The sequence below is a fragment of the Magallana gigas genome, chromosome 10 (assembly GCF_963853765.1).
Source record: "Magallana gigas chromosome 10, xbMagGiga1.1, whole genome shotgun sequence".
Lineage (NCBI taxonomy): Eukaryota > Metazoa > Mollusca > Bivalvia > Ostreida > Ostreidae > Magallana > Magallana gigas.
In genome coordinates this window covers 29912399-29933664 of record NC_088862.1, presented here as the reverse complement: position 1 = coordinate 29933664, position 21266 = coordinate 29912399, and the positions used below count along the sequence as shown (strand labels likewise).

At 34.0% G+C, this 21266-nt stretch overlaps 2 protein-coding genes across 3 annotated transcripts in view; both read left to right on the top strand.

The window, feature by feature from the left end:
- The window catches only part of LOC105317441 (isatin hydrolase), a 38321-nt gene extending 29289 nt beyond the window's left edge, over positions 1 to 9032 (top strand). The window contains exon 3 of the mRNA XM_066073138.1: positions 8365 to 9032. Coding sequence (XP_065929210.1) covers positions 8365 to 8878 — 514 coding nt within the window. The 3' untranslated portion in view covers positions 8879 to 9032. The remainder of the gene's footprint in view (positions 1 to 8364) is intronic.
- A 2408-nt stretch (positions 9033 to 11440) lies between these two features.
- Positions 11441 to 21201, top strand: LOC136272355 (vitamin D3 hydroxylase-associated protein-like). Of its 2 annotated transcripts, none has more exons than XM_066073831.1 (6): positions 11441 to 11724; positions 14041 to 14255; positions 15205 to 15375; positions 20112 to 20201; positions 20510 to 20581; positions 20906 to 21201. In XM_066073831.1, the coding sequence occupies exons 2-6, from the start codon at positions 14055 to 14057 to the stop codon at positions 21176 to 21178; spliced, it is 807 nt and encodes a 268-aa protein (XP_065929903.1). In that variant the 5' UTR covers positions 11441 to 11724; positions 14041 to 14054; the 3' UTR covers positions 21179 to 21201. The 2 variants fall into 2 exon arrangements, with proteins under 2 accessions (XP_065929903.1, XP_065929902.1); XM_066073830.1 differs by having other exon boundaries at positions 11448 to 11728.
- Positions 21202 to 21266: the final 65 nt, after the last annotated feature.

The window sequence follows — 21266 nt, the reverse complement described above, 5'->3', positions numbered from 1 at the left end:
ATGCTTAATTATTTCACTTTATTTTGATGTGTTAACAAAAACGTGGTCTTGACCTCAAGTACTTTGTATCAGAGACCATCAGATCTTGCTAAAATTTTCAGATATGCTTTTATTCAGTAAAGAACAATTCATGCATTTTACCTTTTGAATATGGTTTGTTTCAACCACTATTGAAATAAAACCACTATTGAAATAAATTATTTCAATAATGGTTGGGAATGTTTTTCATTAGAAAAATCCCTTTGCAATCACTACTGAAATAAAACCACTATTTAAATAAATCATTTCAATAGTGGTTGGAAATGTATTTCAATAGAAGAATCTCTTTGCAATCACTACTGAAATAAAACCACTATTTAAATAAATCATTTTAATAGTGGTTGGAAATGTATTTCAATAGAAGAATCTCTTTGCAATCACTAATGAAATAAAACCACTATTGAACTAATTATTTCAATAGTGGTTGGGGATGTATTTCATTATAAGAATCACTATACAGCCACTTTTGAAATACAACTACTATTAAAACTATTTTTTCAAGTGTAGTTGGTAATAAATTCCTATATAGATATTACTCTGTAATCACATTTAAAACACATTTGGAAAGAAAGAAATTGTATATCATTTTTGCTAACTATTTTCAAGTGCAAGAAACACTTTATCAAACGAACAATTTCAAATACAAAATCTAGGTATTATAGACTTGCATATTTTACGTTCTTTACCTTTCTCTTTCTATAGCTATATCATATTTTATGAAAATTTTTAATTATTAGTAGTACAAGTGTGAACACTTTGTGGGTTGCCAGAACTTCTTTTCAAACCCTTATATATTAAGAATACAATAAAATATGTTCAAACCAATTAAACACAACAACTATAGAACTAAATACTGTCGTTTACTTTTAATCAGATTGGGAGGATAATAATTGGGTTTGACAATCCGTCTGACCGTCTTTCGTCTATTATTTTGTTTGGGTGTAAAATTTTCCTTAATCACAACAGAAAGAAATGGTGGTTAGCTATGAATTTTATTTTAAGAAAAAATTGCAACAAATATTACAAACATTTAAATACCTCATAATATATTATTTTGTTATACAACCATTATTGAAATAGATTATCTTAATGGTGGTTATGAATGTAATTTATAATTAGAATCACTTTGCAATCACGATTGAAATACCAGTACGACCACTATTGAAAAAAATTAGTTCATTAGTGGTAAAGGATGCGTTTCATTACAACCACTATTGAAATGAAGAATTTCAATATTATAGTGAATGAAATGCATGTCATTTTATGTTCATCATTCCGTCTGTGTGTAACAACTTTCTATTATGGTCTTCCTAAATTCTAAAATTATAGTAGCCGGAAATTTTTACTTATAACATGGAAGGCCAGTCGGACATGATTTCAATCGTACATGTATTTTGTGCTACATTACTTCAATTTAAACAATACAGAACTTAGTTTTGTGGTTATTAAGTATATTTTCCCGTTAAAATTTTGATTTAATCATATTGTGTTTTCTTAATCATAACGTTCGAATATTTTAAATAAAGAACAGTTTACCGTAACTTTCACAAGTTGTTGAAATTAATAGATCAGTTACAAATTACCTATCTACCCTTTGAAGGAAGCAAGGGGTAGTGTCACTTACGTAATCAACCAATTAACACTACGACGCTAGCCCCAAGGAGTTCACTCAACCATCTAGGTATGTCCACGCGGAGCTATAATTATACGCTTGATCGGCCGCGTGTGTACACAGCAACCACTTCGAGTTATCAAGAGTGAAAAATAATGAAATATGTATCACGGGACCCAAGTTTTACTTCGAAAGATCAAGAACTTCGAGAGATATCAAGACTAAATTTGCTTAGTTATATAAAAAAAAAATCGGGACCGTGAGTTCACTTCGAGAGATCAAGAACTTTGAGAGATCGAAGTTCGAGCCATTGAGTGTCACCTGTATTTCAATAATAATAATTTTAATAAGATACATTATAAATTATTTCATGGTTTTTGTATTTTAATAGTTGTTGAAAATTATTTCTTAAAATGAAATTCATAATCAACCACTGAAATAATTTGTTTCAGTTGTGATTAACGAAAGTGTTACACACAAACAAAATAATAGACGGGAACGGTCAGACGGATGGACAAACTCCAATTTAATATCCCCCACTCTGATTAAAAGTTAACGACATGATTTATTTCTATTATAATATTAGTTGTGTTTAATTGGTTTGAACATACATATTTTATTGTATATTCAATATACACGGGGGTTGAATAGAAGTCCTGGCAACTTACAAAGTGTTCACCCTTGTACTAATAATTAATAATTTTCATAAAACATGAAATAACTATAGAAAGAGAAAGGTAAAGGAAAAATATGAAATCAATGTTATATGTATGTAAATCTGCAAGAATTGGTTATTTCTGCACAACAGTGAAAACCTAACATTGGTACATTAATTTCATAGTCTAGGTTATTACCCTAAAATATACAAGTCTATTACTCCTTAGTTGTACTTTTGGAAATGTTCGTGAGATAAAGCCCCTTTCAAAATTGGCCCACGAGCACTTTACAAAATTTTTCAATAGGAATGTTTTGGCTTCGCGTGCTATCGCATGCGTTGCACGAGCTCTCGCATTCTTTCCATGCGTTTATGTGGTTGCGTCAAGTTTCCTCAAAATACTGGACATTCAAACCTTTCAGACGCTATCGAATGCGATCTGAACTTCTGCAATGCAACGCACGAAAATTACTACGAATGTTTTACAACCTTTTGTGCACTCGCAAGAGCGATGCACAACTTTTAAAGATCGTAAAATAAATTACAGCAGTTTATGCATCTACTGTGCGATCATGAGACTGTTGCTCAACGTGTCTCATGTAATCTTGCAACGTTTTATGATTGTTGCAAGATTTCATGCTTTGCCACTAGTATTTACTGGATACAGGGTTATTTTCGCCCTGTTACATTTTTACTTCTACTTACGGGTTTGGCTTGTCTAGAACTCGCCCCAACAATGTTGTGGTAAAAGAGAGATAATATAAGACATTGGAATTCGCTAAGTCTTTATGCGTTAACTGATAAAAACAGTGAAATGAGCGGAAATAAAACGGGGCGAATGGTTCCCTTATACAGTATACACTGTATAAGGATATATGTTTCAGGCCACAATTGACCTTGATTTTGGCTGATGCTTTTCTTATTTTATTGGGTGGTCTTTTCAACTATTTCTATTGAAAAGTGTCGGAAACGGGCGGTACATGTATATATACCCACTCTGACTCGCACGAGCATTCGTGGGGTGAAACACATGATTGGACGAGCACTGCACGTCCTATCGCATTGGTGCACGTTCAATCGTCAGATCATCTAGTCATTCGTGCGATCCTATCTCATAATCTTACAACACTCGCTTTCATTGTACAGCAGTCGCATCCACACGCGATTCAATGCCTTTACATTTCATATGCAACTATTTTTGGCAACAGTTTACGAACCATATCTATTTTTTTTTTCGGCCGCACGAATATCTTGTCGCTTCCGCTCGTGCGCGAATTGTGAAAGGGGCTTAAAGTGTTTATTGCAGTTTGCAAAAATGATGTACAACTTCTTTCTTTTCCAACTGTGTTTCGATAGTGATTTCAAAGTAATATTTAAAAAGAATTAAATTCATTCCCAACAACGAGTAAAAAAAATTGATAGTAGTTGTATTTCAAAAGTGGTATGAAGGGGTTCTTCCAATGAAATACCTTGCAAACCACTTTTAATATAATTCATTTTAATAGTCACTGTTGTGTTATTTTAACAGGGGTTGCAACAATGGTTTTTAAGTTGGTTTCTTTGGGCCCGTAGGCCATACTTTATACATCAAGATACCTGAAAGTGAAAACTTTCTGTGTGCGTGAAAAAAAAACTGGCTTTGCGGAACGGAACAGCTGAATGTTAACTGAAGCAAATCGAGAGGTACAGGTTTTTCATCGAAAGAGTAGTAAAATATATAGAAGCGCGGCTTAGTGATGGCACACCACGTCAACTTCTGTGTTCTTTTCTTTGCGACGGCGGTCCATTTGGTCCAGACCGTGCCTAGAATCGTGGATCTGAGCTATAAGCAAAGAGGGACTCCGTTACTTGGCCCTCAAACCCGTCTTATAACTTTACGCAACTGTTCCGGGGATATTCTGAGACTTATAAGTTATGGTTAGTTTATTGCATGCACAAACCACATCTCTCTCTCTCTCTCTCTCTCTCTCTCTCTCTCTCTCTCTCTCTCTCTCTCTCTCTCTCTCTCTCTCTCTCTCTCTCTCTCTCAATTTCTAGGTCGACAAAAAATACTGTTACCAAGTTGACAGCACACGGTTGCTAATGGTAGGTCTATAAGGGGGAATAAATTCTGTCCGCACTTTAGTAACTATTTTACTGAGGTTAACTTTTAAGTCTTAATATGCGTAAAAAAGGGACAAAATTTATATATTTTATACGTTTATTTGTGCATGACTTATTCTTATTTCGAGTTTGTATGCTTATCGGGAAAAACAGTTCACAAATCAAAATAAAATTATATAAATTTGACCTTTATAGAAATTCATGAAGTTCACGTGCAGTCTTCGACGGTTGACTAACTTACAGGTTTTAAGGCCCAAGGCAATATTTAGGGATCAGTTTGTAACTGAAACAAGCATTTATCATATTAATGGTGCGGATCTAAGGAGAGCGGACCCCTTGATATTTCAAACTTAATTAATTCAGTTCTTAAATTTGCTGAAATTTGGAATTGGACCCCCGCCCCTTCGCAAACAAAACTTTTCTTGGTCACCGATTTATCATCGATAACAACAGTATTAAAAGTTAAATTAAAAATTTAGTAACTAAATATAAAGTATTGATGATACAGCAACTGCATTCATTGGTGAGTGGCTGTCACAGTCTATTTACATGTTCACGAAAACCGAGTGTAACTTCCCTGGCCAAATAGAAATTCCCTGAATGTCACATTAATTGATTTCACGGTTCATTAACCTTGGTAACTGCATGGCCGAGATGGATGCATAAGGTACGCCCGATGTCAAAGAATTAGGTCGCCGTAAAATGTAACAAAGGAGGTTTTTCTGTATGCAATGAACCATTCAGACTTAATTTGACAAATCTGTGTCCCAGTTTCTCATATGCAATTTCTTTCTGTTCACCTTTTCTTCTAGACAAGGTTGAAATCTAAATTAGCCAATCGCTCATTGCTCCAAGCCCTAAAAAAATTCAGTATAATTTCTTTTCAATTATAGATGAAATGTTTGTTTTCTTTCGTTATCATGTTTGTCATGAGAATTGGCATTAAATATTTTATTTCATAAGGAATGTTATCCGTCTTTTCTGAATAGGCAATTATATAATTTCAATAGGTGTTTTCTCTGAGTTTGGTTCTGAGTACTGTTAACTCACTATTCTGTGTTGGGGACGGCTTTTGTGGGTACCACTTGTCAACGGATTTACATCCCCATGAACCTAGTAAATACAATCATTTATTTATATTTATCAAAAATTATCCCCGTTACAGTACAAGGAAAACTTTGGCTACCCACGAACATTGACCCACCCACACGAGTAAAAATGATTTTACCGTATGCATGTTTTTCCAATCAGAGGAAAAAATCCAATAATTCATAGGAAGCTTATCCAAACTATGGCCTTGTTGGACGACCAAACAAAAATCAAAACTTATTTGTTCATACGAAGTACTCGTCTGTATTAACAGAGACAGCTTTGGTGTCTAGGAGCTATTATAAAACAGTATTTTTCCTGTTTTTATGAACACTTAACGTGCACGGTTATTGCTTAAGATTAAACGCTATATGTCTATATTACTGTGGAAAACGACCTATCCACCGGACAAGAAATAAAGTTATCTCTTTTGAGAAGTGGACAGGCATAGCCTACACCCACGAAGAAACATGTTCACTAAACCCGAGTGTAACTTCACTCAAAAGAGAATAGAAATAAAGCAGTTTATGATAATGACTGTAAAAAGATTTCTATCTTTTTTCAAAGGCTTGAAAACAATCACTTTGCGATGCCTGAACACATGGGCACTCACATAGACGCACCCGTTCACACAGTAAAAGGAATGTGGAGAACCGATCAAATCCCCATGGAAAATTTGTACGGAGCTGGAGTCATCATAAATGTCAAGTTTAAGGCCGCAACCAATCCGGATTACAGGTAGCAAAAGTTCTAAAGCACGTTTCTACAATTATTTACTATATTATTTATTATGACGTCTGTGACCTTGTGTATATGGGATGATCAGTCCTCAACAGATAAAAATATTTTTTTGGCGGCGATGAGTTCTATTAAAAAAATAAATCTAATGATTTCGTTACTAAATAATATCTGTCAGCGAGTGTACTGATACCAACTCCGGCTTTTGTAGATGTTCTTCTTTATTCATGGTAGTATGGTCTATATAGTATACTACGCGTTTAGTAAAAAGCTGTAAGAATAATAAAATAGATTTACAATACTGAAAATACTGACATTTGACAACACTGACTCCATGAACAGTGATTGAAAAAATAGATTGACTGAATTATTCCAATGTTAATAAAGTAAAAAATGTATAATGATATCATTAAGTATACATGTAGAATAAATTATTATTAATACTCGTTTACTTTAAAAACATAACTATAATTTCACGCACGGATGATTTTGGCGCCAGTGAGTGAACTATTCTTTGTATACATTGCAATATTATTATATCAATAAACAATGAACATTTGTTTTATATTATAATTATAAATAATAAATAAAAAAGACAAGTATTATACGTTTCTTGAAAATAGAATACTTTATTGTTAGGCATACTTCTTTTCTCTTTGCTAGAAGTTAAACTTCACAAACAGTAAAGAATACATGTACTTCATTTTTAGACATACTTCTTTTCTCTTTGCTTGAAATCAAACGTCACAAACAGTGTAGAATACCTATACTTCATTTTTAGGCATGCTTCCTTTCTATTTTCTTGAAATCAAACATCAGAAACAGTGTAGAATACTTTTCTGTTAGGCATGCTTCTTTTCTCCTTTATACTTGAAATGAAAACTATAAGAACGAAACTTTATTCCCTTATCTTGGAAGGAACACGTGGTGCACCTCGCGCGTTGATTGGTTAACAGGGGTAACACGTGGACTCGGACTGAAACTTCATGCTTGATTCAATCACAATGTACTATATTCTTTTGTGGAAACTAATTTTATGATGAATGTATAATATTTGTATATTTCAAATGAATGTACGTAAAATTACGCTTAAAACTCTCTCTCTCTCTCTCTCTCTCTCTCTCTCTCTCTCTCTCTCTCTCTCTCTCTCTCTCTCTCTCTCTCTCTCTCTCTCATAACGATCATGATAAGAGAATAATTATCTGGATCGACGACACTCATTCATCAAGAAATTGCACCCCTTCTATTTTTCGAGTAATTCGAGTTGTATGCATTAAATAGCATGTACAGTTTCCCATGTTGTTTTGTGATGCAAAATTATTTTCTCCTTCCTTTTTTTTGTAAATAATAAACACATTTAAGTAGTAATATAACAAGCTTATAAGGTTAAAACAAGAGAACAACACTAATTATTTTAAAGGGCCTTGGACACCAGTTGAGCTTAAAATTTTAACATTTTATTTTTCCAATTTTACTGTTTAGAATGATTAATATGGGTACTTTTAATGCTTTATCAAAATTTGAAAGTCAAATATATTGAGTTATAAGCAAGATACAGAGTTTGAAAATCTTTGTTTTATAAACAAAACTCAAGCATTGTTATGGTTTACATATGTGTTTTATTGGTATAAGTCTCAAGCAAATGTTGCTTTTTTCTGTTTATCATAATGTCAATGAACACATTGAATCAGTTTACCTTGTTTGCCACAAGTCATTTGATCAAAGAAATGGTTATTCCATACTTTACAATATTTGTAAACAAATATAAGAGCTTTGTTTACATACAAATTAATTCTTACCTCTGTATCTCTCTTAAAACTTGACTTCTAACGTTCAAATTTTTGTCAATTATTCAAAATGAGGAAGTAAATCATTTTATACATAAAAAACAGAAAAAGAAATTTTTGATCTAAAATCGTGTAAAAGACCCTTTAATATTATCTACCTAACTCTGATATCAACCTGAAAACTAAACCGCTTCGCGAATATTCTAACATGATAAGCAGTAAGCGCGCTGTTTTTCCTTAAATAAAAAAAAATCATATAGTTTCTTCCGAAATGATGCCTCCGTCTATCAGTTCTGTCAGTACTTTGATTACAATTACATTTCTTTCCTTCTTTCTTTAAGGGTCACTGTTGACGACTTATTGATGTGGGAGGAGAAATACGGAGAAATGCCACGACGCGCTGTCGCCATAATGAATTCCGGTTGGTCGAGCAAGTACCCGAACAAAACTCTCGTGTTTGGGTCCCCCGAACCCACAGATATTTCTACATTGCACTTCCCGAGCTGGCATGAGGACGCCGTCACATGGTTGATAAACAAGCGCCAAATCAACGCTGTTGGGGTCGACACGCCCTCTACAGATTACGGAATGAGTTCGACCTACCCTTGCCACACGCTACTGGGGAAAAACAACGTTGTGGGGATTGAAAATGTGGCCAATCTTGATAACGTACCGGAAAGCGGAAGTACGATTTACATTCCAGTTCTGAACATTGCTGACGGAAGTGGAGGACCTGCGCGCGTCTTTGCGACATATGATGACGAACCTAACAAAACGAACGCTGCTGCCATGGTTACTTGTTTCACGTTCTATTTGTATATATTGGCTGCTGTCCTCGTGTGTTACGTTCTGTAGTAGTACAACTTGAAAACCTGATATATTGTTTACTTAATTTTAAATGTAGTTCAAGCATATCAACACCTACAATTAAAGTACACTGATGCTGGCTATTGAAATAAATTTTGACAGAAATTTACATGATCATGAAAGTGTTACTGTTTCAGAACTAGTAGCATGACGCGTAGTGTTTCTATAACTTCAATTTTACTCCTAATTTCCTTATTTTCATAAGTGGGGGGGGGGGGGGCAACTCCATGATAATTCAATTTTTTATATGTCAATAAAAGTGGGGGGGGGGGGGTGTGACCTAGTGTCTTAAAAAAGTACAAGTACTAGTTTTAGTGTTGATGTAGTAAATTACCTTAACTGCAGTAAACGTAATATTCATTTTCCTAGTTCCTGTCATTGTTTCTTCAAATGATTTTTTCAAGTTCGTTTCAAGTTTTTGTTCCATTATAATTAGCTACTCTTTTTGATACATTTGTCTACGAATCTGTATAAAGTAGAACTCATAAAGTATATCATTTTACATACTTTACGAAGTTCAAATGATTTACGAAATATAATTTCCCAAATTACATATTAGTTTTATTTTTGATGGATACAATGTATATGTAGAGTTATACATTAGAAGTTTGTTAGCACTTTGACTTTGTCGGTCATCAAAATAACTATGAATTAGTAAACACCTGCCTTCATATGCAGGTAATAAATCTACAGGGTGGTGACAAACAGGAGTACTAGTAAATTGGCGGCCATTTTGAATTCTGATTGTAAACAAAACAGGTTAATAAAAAAAAGTACTTACCTCTCAGCTGAGTTATGTTTTATCGTAATATTTTGTAATATGCCTCCTTGGTCTGATAACTAACTGCAGTCGACGGGGAATTGAGGAAATCAATACAAGTTCTGTCTGTACCTTAAAGGGATTCATAGCCAGGTTTGCTGAAATACTGCTTTCAAATCATCAACTGTGTCAATGTTCATCATAATATTATGTCTTTTTACTTGATTTTTTAAAAGCAACCAGATATTTTCGATTATATTAATATCAGGAGAATGAACAGGCCATGTGAGAGTTGGTTGTTATTTCCTTTCAAGGTTTTAGTCATCATTGAGGCATGAGGTGGTGCATTGCCATCCTGAAACATGTATACGACTTATTTGTGAAATATTTGGCTATGACTGGCCACAGGTTCTCATCTAATACGTTGATGTATTTCTCACCGTTCATAGTTCCATTTATGAAAGTCAATAATCTCTGACTATGATAGGTAATACAACCCCACACCATTACTTTCAAATTCCTGCCACTGTGACGTTTCAAATGACCGACGCATTCGGGAAGGTACTTCTCTCGATCGTTCTGTTCTCCAGACTTTAACAGCTCCACAAGGCCACAACCACTAACAGTTACTGCCATTTTATCACTTAATATGATCTTACTCATTTTCAGCTTACTGTCCATGATAACTTACTCCTGGTCCACAAAACACGACAGACTCTTAATTATTTGTCGAACGCCCAATTGCTTGGCAATAGCTCCCTCTCTTAGGTCATACATGTATCTATGAATGGCCCATAGCTGGGTTGTCCTTTTTGACAGAATCCGTGTTGAATTTGATATACACTTCTTTACCTGTCCTTTGTTTGTTTTATGGGGATTTTTTCAGTTCTATTAGTATGAATAAAAAAAATTCTTTTTAGAAGTGGGATAGGGGTCCAAAAAAAGTGTTTAAATTATATTAATTTTTAATTGCCAATTAGTTATGAGTCATGGACTCATTGGCAATTAAAAATTGTTAATTAGTAAAAGACACATGTATACATATTATCATCGTCGGATACCCACGGGTGATCGCGTCTTTTACTTATCACGTGATAAGTAAAAGACGCGATCACCCGTGGGTATCCGACGATGACATATTATATTTCTATGAAAAAATATCTTCAATGTACATGTACCTACATAGGCACAGACAAATATATCTTGTGGTTTTTGAGACCCATTTTAAGAATAGGGTACCCTACTTTGAGACAAAGTTACAACAATGAGAAACAAGTCAATTCAAGAAATGTACATGTACAAGCTAGATGGCCGTACACCCCCCTTAAAGGTTTCTGTTCAGAATTACTAACACCTGCACGGCAGTACGTACTTCAACGGCTGTCAAGGGGATTGGTATCGGTATAGTAGTTACAGTAAAATGTAAAACCCTTCTCCTGGCTGTCACTAAAACTCGTGTTTATACAGCTGTTACATGTATACATGCATGTACATTGTAGACTGGTGCACGTGTTATTTATCAGGTATAGCTATCATCAAATGTTAAAAGCAATGATGAAATAAAAGGGTCTCGGATTTCGTTTCAAATAGAATTGAAAATACAAACAAGAGACTAGCTCGTGACAGGTCCATCTACGGGTTATGGTAACTAGAGATAGTCAAGTCTATATAGGCTTTTGGTTAGGTTCTTGATCCGCCACTTATTATCTAAAGAAATTTATGTGGACAATTACTATCGTGGATTTAACAAACTTTTTTTTTCATCTACAGCCCATCATTGTATCTAGCCATAAAACTTTATTTGTTGATCAAGTGTCAGTTTCGAGTGGATAATACTTCCGGAATAATTATCGCCCATAGGAGTGAACCCCGCTTTTATTTCCTACTTTCTTTTGTGTCAACTATCGGCCGCCCACCTACGTTGACTCTTCACGAATGATCAGTTTTTGTGCGTTTCATTTTCCACTTAGAAAATAGCTTTCGATGCATATGCTTACTCTGCAAAAATGCGGCAATTAAGGTGATTTAGACATTGCAACCCTTGAGACTAAAGGAATAAAGTCACTGAAACGAGGCAGGTAAGTTACTTTCACTTTGTCTCAAAGGTCAGATTAAAGACCTAGAAAGAAGTACTTGTACATGGGCCGACACTGGTGTTTATTCAATAGCATTGTCTATCGTACAGGTGTTTATTTTAGATTGATTCAGATGTTTAGTCTTAGTTGGCTGTATTTATTTCACAACATTAGAACATTGCATAGCCCACTTTTTTGTGCGAGCAATCTAACTGATATAAACGTCACATTTCTCCCCCCCCCCCCCCCCCCCCCGCCCCCAGAATAATCTTTGCACAACCTCAACGATCAACATCTCAGGTTATTTTGCCTAGCAGGAGTTAACTTTCATTTTCAAGAGTTGGCTATACTCTGTCCCGAGTTTTTGCTTCCACCACTTTTTGCTTGATATTTCAATAATAGTAAATACCTTTGTGCTCAAACTACATTCATCCACTAATATAAAAAATGTCCAGATTATCTGTTTTGAAACGCCCCCTCTACCGCCTCAGGTTTCAATACACATCCCGAAATTGAAAGTCTACAGAGATTTTGCATTGCAACAGCCATTAATAAGCCCGGATGATAATGTTAAAAAATTGCGCGATATATTCCGAGTGTATTCCGAATGGAGAGAATATGTAACCATTTCCCATTATAAATCTCCGTAAGGAATCTGTTTTCGTTCCTGTGAATTTTTCTGAGTGGAAATGGATAATTGTTCAATGAATATATCTTGGATACTGGCACTGTACCAGTTATCGGCTAAAATTTAACGTTTTCTTTTCGTAATTCCTCATTTCTTGATATTTTTGGATAAAATTTGACATACTTTTAAAAGTGAACTCCTTATTTATCAATTTGTTAGTTTATATCATTATTTAGAACCCAAAACATCTTTTTTTTTTTGTTTTTTAGCGCGCCCCGATTTTGCCGAGTTTTTACGATTTACTGTACCAGTTATCGGCTTCGTGATAATAACATAGTAAAGTGCGTGTTCATGTCGATTTTATACTCTGCTAAATATAGTTTGAATTATGCCCCTTGTGGGGTCATACTAAAGTAGTCGGGGTCATGATACATTATAAACAAAACTCATAAAATTATTCGTTTATTATCAGACGGTAATACACCAAATCGTAGACTATTCAAAACATAATTATGCAATCAAGCGTTGAATTGCGCTACGAATCTGTCGGAAATTTGTGAATTCCTTTTGTTTATACATGTTAAATGTATTGATTTTATATGTGAAATCATAGAAGGGATATAATAACGTATCAGAAAGGAGTATTATTCTATTTTTAACTTATTACGTCACTTCCCCCACTGCTGAAAGTGCAAAGATGTAAACTCAGCGGTAAACAATGATCGTTTAAGCTCATGTATAAAACATATTCAAGAAAGTTTTCAAGCAAATATACTTTTCTTAATTCGAAACAGACGACTGAATTAAAAAATCTTGGATTGATATGTGCTTTAAACCCGAACTCTCAGTTAAGCCGATAACTGGTCTCAGCCGATAACTGGTACAGTACCAGTATATTCCCTTTTAACGATTTCAACTGTATTTCTTTCACAGGTATGTGTAATTTTATTAAAAATCATCAAAAAGCGATGGAAGCAATAACTTGGGACAGACTATAATAAATAACCTCTATAACACAAAAAAGATGTAAAATATTGTAGTAGTTGCATGGGGCTATATGGATTGTGGAAATCGGCCTGGGTAGCTCAGTGGGAGAGCTCCTGAATAGAGTTGCTGGGGTCCAGGGTTCAATTCATTTCACAACATTAGAACATAGCCCACTTTTTGTGTGCTAGCAATCAAACTGATCAACCATCACATTTCTTCCCCTCTGAATAATCTTTGCGCAACCTCAATGATCAACATCTCAGGTTTTTTTGCCTGGCAGGAGTTAACTTTCATTTACAGTTTCCAGTCCAGCCATATATTTTCATTGTTTTTATATGCTTATTCCTCCTTTCCAATATCATGATGGACCAAGCTAGGATCTCAATCTGGTCGCCCTGAATCTCTAGTCTGGTGCTCTACCAAGTTAATAACAGAGCTATTTTTGTGCCATATTGGTCAAGTCAAAAAGGTGACTGTAAACTTTACTCATTTTAAAAAAGTACATAAAGTTATGGCCTGTAACATAACATTTTTAACACAACTAAATATTCATGTTTTTGCCATTCAAAGAAACCCATATTATTTGATCTACTTTGGTAACTTTTGTTTTTGGAAACAAACAGTAAATCAGAAACTGTACAGACACAGTTCCTCTTTGGCGATTTTCAGATGTAAAATAATTTTGCAATTTAAATTTTAGGTCAACTCTAAGTCATGAACAGGTTCAAAGACTTGGAAATCGACCTGGATTGGTTCAATGGGAGAAATGTGTCAGTTGCTTTCCTAGGTCTGGTGACCTTGAAAACCTCCCATGCCATCTATAAATACTACAGAGCTAAGTCAAAGGTCAAGGCCAAAAGAGAGGAGTGTCTGGCAGCATGTAGGAAGATGGCCGAACATTTGACCCAAAAAGGGGTAAGATGTTTTTAATTGAGAACATGAGGTTGAAAGATACGGCTCCACATTTATGAAATGTGGTTTTAATGTAAAGGTCAACTTTTTAGAATATGGAAGTATAATCCATGCTGTAAAGACATACATCAGAAAATTGGATGAAAACCAAACTTTAAGAAAATTAGCAAACCCGCTTATTAGAGAAAACATACATAAAGTTATGAAATGTAAAAAGTCAAAGTTTTTTTATGATATTTTAAACAATAATACCTCTGTGACAACAGGTAAAAGAAGGTGGAATGAATTATTAGATATAGAGGACATGGAATGGAAATTAATCCATAAACTACCTTTCATAATAACAAAAAACTGTAAACTTCAATGGTTCCAATACAGAATAATTAACAAAATTTTAGCAACAAACTCTTTTTTATTCAAAATTAAGAAAGTAAACTCTAAAATGTGTACCTTTTGTCACAGAGAAGAGGAAACTATAGAACATATACTGTGGGATTGTGAATGTGTTCAATCTTTTTTTTAGAACATTTTAAACATTATTTAGAAGAAAAAATCAGTTTTCAGGTTACATTTACCAAGAAAACTTTCATTCTAGGCATCCTTGGTAAAAACAAAGATATCCTTAATATCATTTTTCTTTGGTTAAAGTACTATATTTACACAGCAAGGTGTACCGAGAAACAGTTGAGTGTTTCTTTTGCAATGTCGTCTTTAAAGCTCTTTTATGAAACACAGAAATTTATTTCTTATAAATAATCTTAATTATCTTAAAACTCTCAGAACACGTCCTGACGATGCTCTGGACTTTTTTGAAATATTTAATAATAATGTGAAAAAGGTTTATCAAATGAATTCATTGAAAGATATATGGACTGGCGCATTCAACCATACAAATCTTAGCTAATGTTATGAAATGAAAAATCTCATAATCTTTAGAATTAAATATTCCTAGATCACCAAAGAGAAGGCAGAAAGAATTACGAGGCTGTCAATCACAGAGTTAGAACAAAGGCTACAGTCTGGGGAACTCTCTGCTGTCGAGGTGTGTGAGTGCTACCAGGCCGTTGCACTGGAAGTCGACCGTAAACTGAACTGTGTGGTTGAACCAATCTGGGAAGCCGAGGTCAGTGGTGAATGCATTGTGTGGTTCAAGAACTTATATTCTAGTTGAATTTCAGTTGGATTTCAGTTGAGTTTTAGCTTAAGAGTTGCTTTGTAATGTGTAGCTCCTGTATTTAGATGGTGGTTGCATTTCAGTTGAGTTTAAGCTTACAAGTTGCATTGTGTAGCTTGTGAACTAAGATCCCAATTACATTTCAGTTGAGTGTATTCAGCTTTCAAGTTGCAATGCAATGTTTACCTTATGAACAACAATGCTGGTGAAATTTCAGTTTAATCTTAGCTTAAGAGTTACAACACAAAGTGTAGCCTAGGAATTTATTAGATGCTTGAAGTTTTTGCATTTCATATGTTTCATTTGAGTTTAATTTTTAGCTTAAGAGTTGCTTTGCAGTGTGTAGTCTATGTAGGTAGACACTGTGGTAGCATCTATTTAGCTTAGCTACAGAGTTCCCTTTCTGCTTGGTTAACATTGTTTTGATTCAGTTTAACCAGTTTAATATGAACATATAATACCATTTTTTCATATTCAACAATCTGTTTTGTTTTTGTTATCTCAAAGATATTTTATATGCAACGAAAAAAAACCATGCAGAAAAAATCTGGTAATTGCAACATTACTTTGGCAAATATAAAAGATCATTGAAGGTTTATACTTTATTTTGACCAAAATACCTAGTATACGCTGTTAGGTTAGACTTTTTGCTTTTTGAATGATCTTTTTCCTGTCAAATAGCTAATATTAAGTCTTTTTAACATGTGTCTTATCCTTATCATGAAAGCTGCATTTATCTCTGATATAGGCTTAATCTTATTGAAAGTTGAATTAGCAATATTAATTAACCTAGTACATGTAGTAGCAACACATAGTATATAAACTGAATGTACATACAGTCAAACTTCATTATCTCGAATTAGATGGGACTGTTTAAAAACTATGTGATATCTGAGTCTTCGAGATATCAAGGGTAAAATACTTTTAAGATAAGTAGTTGGGACTTGCAAATGACTTCGACATATCCATTGTATTCAAAATATCAGTGTTCGAGATATCGAAGTTTAATGTTTAGAGTCTTCCGACTCTTTAGTCTTTTTCAAAATCATGTTTATCATAAATCTGTGCATGTATATTTTCAATAGAGAAATCTTTTACTTTTTTTCCAGGGTCTTTACTTGTCTAGAAATATCTCATGGTAGGCACTATATTATATAAAATGTGATAAAGGCACAGCAGTGCCCCCCATCCTGAGTCAGTTTGAAATGTTTAACTTGGCACCACGTATTACTAACCATTATGTATGGCACCAGGTTTCTTTTACACATGCTGTGGTTTCATCAATATTCGTTGAATTCCAATTTTCGTGGATTTCGTTGTTAAGTTGATCCACAAAATTAAATGTTCGTTGAAGTTCAATTTCAAGTAACGTTTTGTATTGATAGGATCATTGGCCACAAAATTACGTATCCTTGAAACTGTGGTTTTCAGAAAATCCACGAAAATTGATACCCACGAAAATTAATGAAACCACAGTAATGTATATACTTATACCGACAAGTATTTTCAAATTTGTAAATGATTACTTAATTTTGTAATTCAGTTGATTCATCAAGTTGCCAGAACATCAAATAGAAATTCTGATTTTGTATCATACTACGGTAAATGGTAAATAAGTTTTCATCTTGCAAAAAATTAATAGCAAGATTTTAGAATCAGCGAAGCGTGCTTCTTGCAATTATATTTGGATACCATGGATACTAATTCTGTGCATCTGATCAAGAACCTATTGTTTACCATGTGTTTACAGTCATAAATGGGAATACGTTTGATGCAGAATGTTTTAAAAAGTTACATGTGCTTCAATTTTTGGTTGGTGCAAAATGTATCTATTGAGAAACATGTACATTGTGTTCATGATGGTCAGCGATTTACTTGCTTTAATTGGATGCTACCTTCTGCCATCAATATGTTGACTAAAAATACACATCCTCAAAAGCAGCACAATTTCAAAATCATCTCTTGACAACTATTTTTGAGTATGCAGTGTGTGTGGAGTGTAATCTGATTGTATACTGTAAATTACCTATTTTACACTTCAGGTACTTAATTTCGCGATTCTGCAGCTCTTTTGCATCAAATTTGATTTTTCTTATTATTTCATAAAGGCCGAAACTGTCCGAAATATACTGGTATTAAACAGGGAGATTTTTAAATCTGCAAGGACTGCATCTGGCGGTTTTAGCGGATAATAATTCCTTTCATTAAGTAAGGAATTTTACCTTAAAACATGTCTGAAGTATTCACACAATAAGAGACACACATCGTGCAGTCTGTTAATACTGTAAACCAAGCAGATGTACAATATGAACATTATTTTTTATTTGTAAATGAGCAATAGTAACTGTTACATATTAACGTAATGAAGAAATACACGATAAATAATATCAGTAAGCAAGCAGGAATATCTTTTATTTCTAGAGATGTGTTTTGCATCTGAGAGCAGTGGTTGCTCATTGTCTGTTGCTCATTGCTTGTTGCTCATTGCTTGTTGCTTGGTTTACAATATGTAGGGTTCTCAGACAGTCTCCTCATCCACTTAAGGGGGCTTGAGCCAATTAAGTCAATTAAAACTCTTAACTAAGTGTAATATAAATTTAAAAATTCTTAAAAAGGGAGATGAGGTAAGTGAGAGAAAGACAAAATCTTACAATTAATTAAACTCTCACAGAAACTGTTCATATTAAGGCAGAGTTACAATTGTTTTTTCACTCATTCATGTCACTCGGGTTTAATAACTAGTATTTTGACTGGTCAATCAGTCAGTCCCCCTAGGACCAATGTATAAATTAAGACTTTAAAGTAAAAAAAAACACTGTATATCCAAGTTTACTGGTCATTATTTACAGTGTACTAACAGTAAATTCTGGAAGTAATATTGTACTTATGTGTACCGGTCACTGTTAGACTGAGGTAAACTTGCAAGGTTTTTAAACTCCTGTCTCTTTATGTATATATTGAATTTGAATTTTATAATTTTTTATCTGACAGTTATCTTTTAATTGAATCTTTCCCCTTCAAGAGCCCCAGATATGAAGTGTACACAGTTCCAATGTTAACAATTTACAAGGCTAAGCAATTAAAATTAATATTATAAGTAGGTTGCTTAAGATACATGCATTTCTATATAGCTCTTATTGATAATGAAAAATACATACATACTGTACCATTCTTTATAAGATTTTAGGGATTTTTTTTATCAAATGAATCAGCAATAGTTAGTGAATCCACTGAGATATCATCAGGTGCTAAGGAAAATTTTTTTTACCTGATTTAGATCTGTCCAAACTGAATTCTATGTTTTAAGGTGGTATGGGACATCTGTTGATATTAAATAAATGTGGATTAAAGTACAGTATAATTGGAATACATGTACTTTCACCAGTTTAGAATTTTCAAATTTTACAATATTTAACCAAAAAATAGCTTTTGAAAGTATTTGGAGAGTTAAAAAATGTAAAACCCCCAGCGGGAATCGAACTCATGACTTACAGATTTATAGGAAACCCTCTAACCCACTACACTACACTGTTAGGTGACAATTAACTACTAATTTAAAATTAAGCTCCACTTCATTTTATTGTTTATTTCGATAAACAATACGTCACAACACGGAAGTGTCCCATACCACTTTAACGTTACTTCAGATAACCAAACTTCGAGGGAGGGCAATAAAATAAAAGCAAACAAAATTTTCACACAAATGATTTTATCCATTACCATTACAGTGAGCATTCAAGTTACATGTAGGCTACCTCTATAGTAATGATTTTTGCCAGCTGTTCCATGGAGTATTTGATATATTATAGTCCATAATGTGCTCTAAACATTTCCAATTTTTACAGATTGCAATAGTTTAGTAAAATCATACTGGTAAAGATCATATTGAGATAGATTTTGTTTGGTTTTTCTTAAATGCAATTGCTTCTAAACCTACGAGCGCGGATTAGGTTAAACATACATAATTAACTTTGGACAGCCTTATGTGACCCCTGGGTGACCAAATTGAATACCCTATTGAGCGATCCAACAAGGTTCTACTAAATTTCTGTAATTTGCTGTAATGTGTGGGTTTGGGAAGGTTAATTTATAAGCAATAAATATAAAATCAAAGCACTGAAAGTATTGACGGGCTCAAGTAGCCTCGGTCGGGAAACCAAAAAATTTTTTAAACACTGATTTTTGTTAATATTGTTTCCAATCCATGAAATTATTGTTAAAACAGTCAGTTTGTATTCCCCACTACATTCTGCTGTGTTTTAATTATAAAACAGCAATAAGGAGCAATACTTGGTTTTAAAAAATGAGGCGGGCAAAATCTACATGTATTACAGGAGAAATTAGTTCCTCTATTTGTCTGTATAACTGTGCATGAATAACTTGTTATCAGTCCCAGTATAAATATTATCTTTGTTTTGTCATTTATAAGTTTATAAGTTTTACATGTATTCCTCAAAAGGAGTTTGATATAATAAGAAATATTATCAAATGAAATGCTTGTATGATCAAGTATTGTTTTGTAATATCATAATGATTTTAATCATTATAGAGCTATTGTTTAATCTGATCAACTTTCATATATTCCCTACAAGATACTTTGTGTGGTGTAAATGATCTTCAAGAAATAAAACTGCAGTTAATGTGTTTATTCTAAAATCAGTATTCTGAATGATTGGCATTTTTAGGAGATGGCACTTGAAAGGGATCAGAAGACGGGAAAAAAGGGGCCCCTTCATGGGATGCCAGTCAGCATCAAGGAAAACTACTACATCAAGGTACTCTGCTGGTCTTATATTCTCTCTATTGTGTATGTGTCCTTTCTCCCATAAGTACCCCTTGTAGGTTTTTTTGATTATTGGGAGGGGGGAGAGGAGGGAGTTATTTAAAGACAGTCAAATTTGAAGAAAAAAAAATATTGGTTCCTATGACCAACCTCATCACTGTTTAAAAAAAAATTTCAAAAAAATGAATTGAAACAAAAATTAGTTTTTCGGTATCTTGGTATGAAAACACACTTGCAGGATGTAAATCATAATTAACTAACACTAAATAATGTAAGATTGGTCTGTTTTGTTGTTTATAGGGATATGACTGCACTGCTGGCATGCAGAGATGTATAGGAGACCCTGTGTCAGAGGATGCTGTTGTTGTCAAGGTGAAATCTCAATATAATATAATTCCTGAAGTCATTTATACTGTACAGAAGGGTCTTAACCAAAAGATAGGACTTTATATTCAATGAAAATTAAGTAAAATTAAGAACGCACCTTTTATTTGATTCACGGAGGGGCATTATCATTTCACTGAAGATTCATTAAAATGACTCTGAAGTCATTGTGTACGTACACACTAGTGCAATACCAATGATATACTGTTAACAGATGCATATTAAACATGTATGTTATAGCACATAAAATGACAGGGAACTAAAGAGACTGGCTTTCTCAAACATCCATGCTTTGAATATTTTGAACCATAGGTTCTCAAGAGACAAGGAGCAGTTCCTTTTGTCCGCACCAACGTCCCTCAAACCATGATGACCTTTGAGTGTTCAAATCCAATATATGGTCGAACTTTGAACCCTCAGGACACGAATCGTGGCCCCGGGGGGTCATCCGGAGGGGAAGGGGCGCTGATAGCTGCGGGAGGTTCTATACTAGGGATCGGTACGGACATCGGTGGCAGTATAAGAATCCCTGCCAATATGTGTGGGATTTGTGGCCTAAAGCCAACAGCAGGGAGAATCAGGTAGGTCCACCTTTATAACATGATGTATAGCAGCTAGGCTGCTGTAATTTAAGGTGTTTTTCTGGATTTCGATATTAAGTTGTTCCATGAAA

Excerpts from the sequence above, each read along its gene's own strand:
- LOC136272355 (XM_066073831.1), top strand. The coding sequence starts at position 14,055 with ATGAACAGGTTCAAAGACTTGGAAATCGACCTGGATTGGTTCAATGGG. Across the intron at positions 15,376-20,111 it reads AACCAATCTGGGAAGCCGAG|GAGATGGCACTTGAAAGGGA; the intron begins GTCAGTGGTGAA and ends TGGCATTTTTAG. Across the intron at positions 20,202-20,509 it reads AGGAAAACTACTACATCAAG|GGATATGACTGCACTGCTGG; the intron begins GTACTCTGCTGG and ends TGTTGTTTATAG.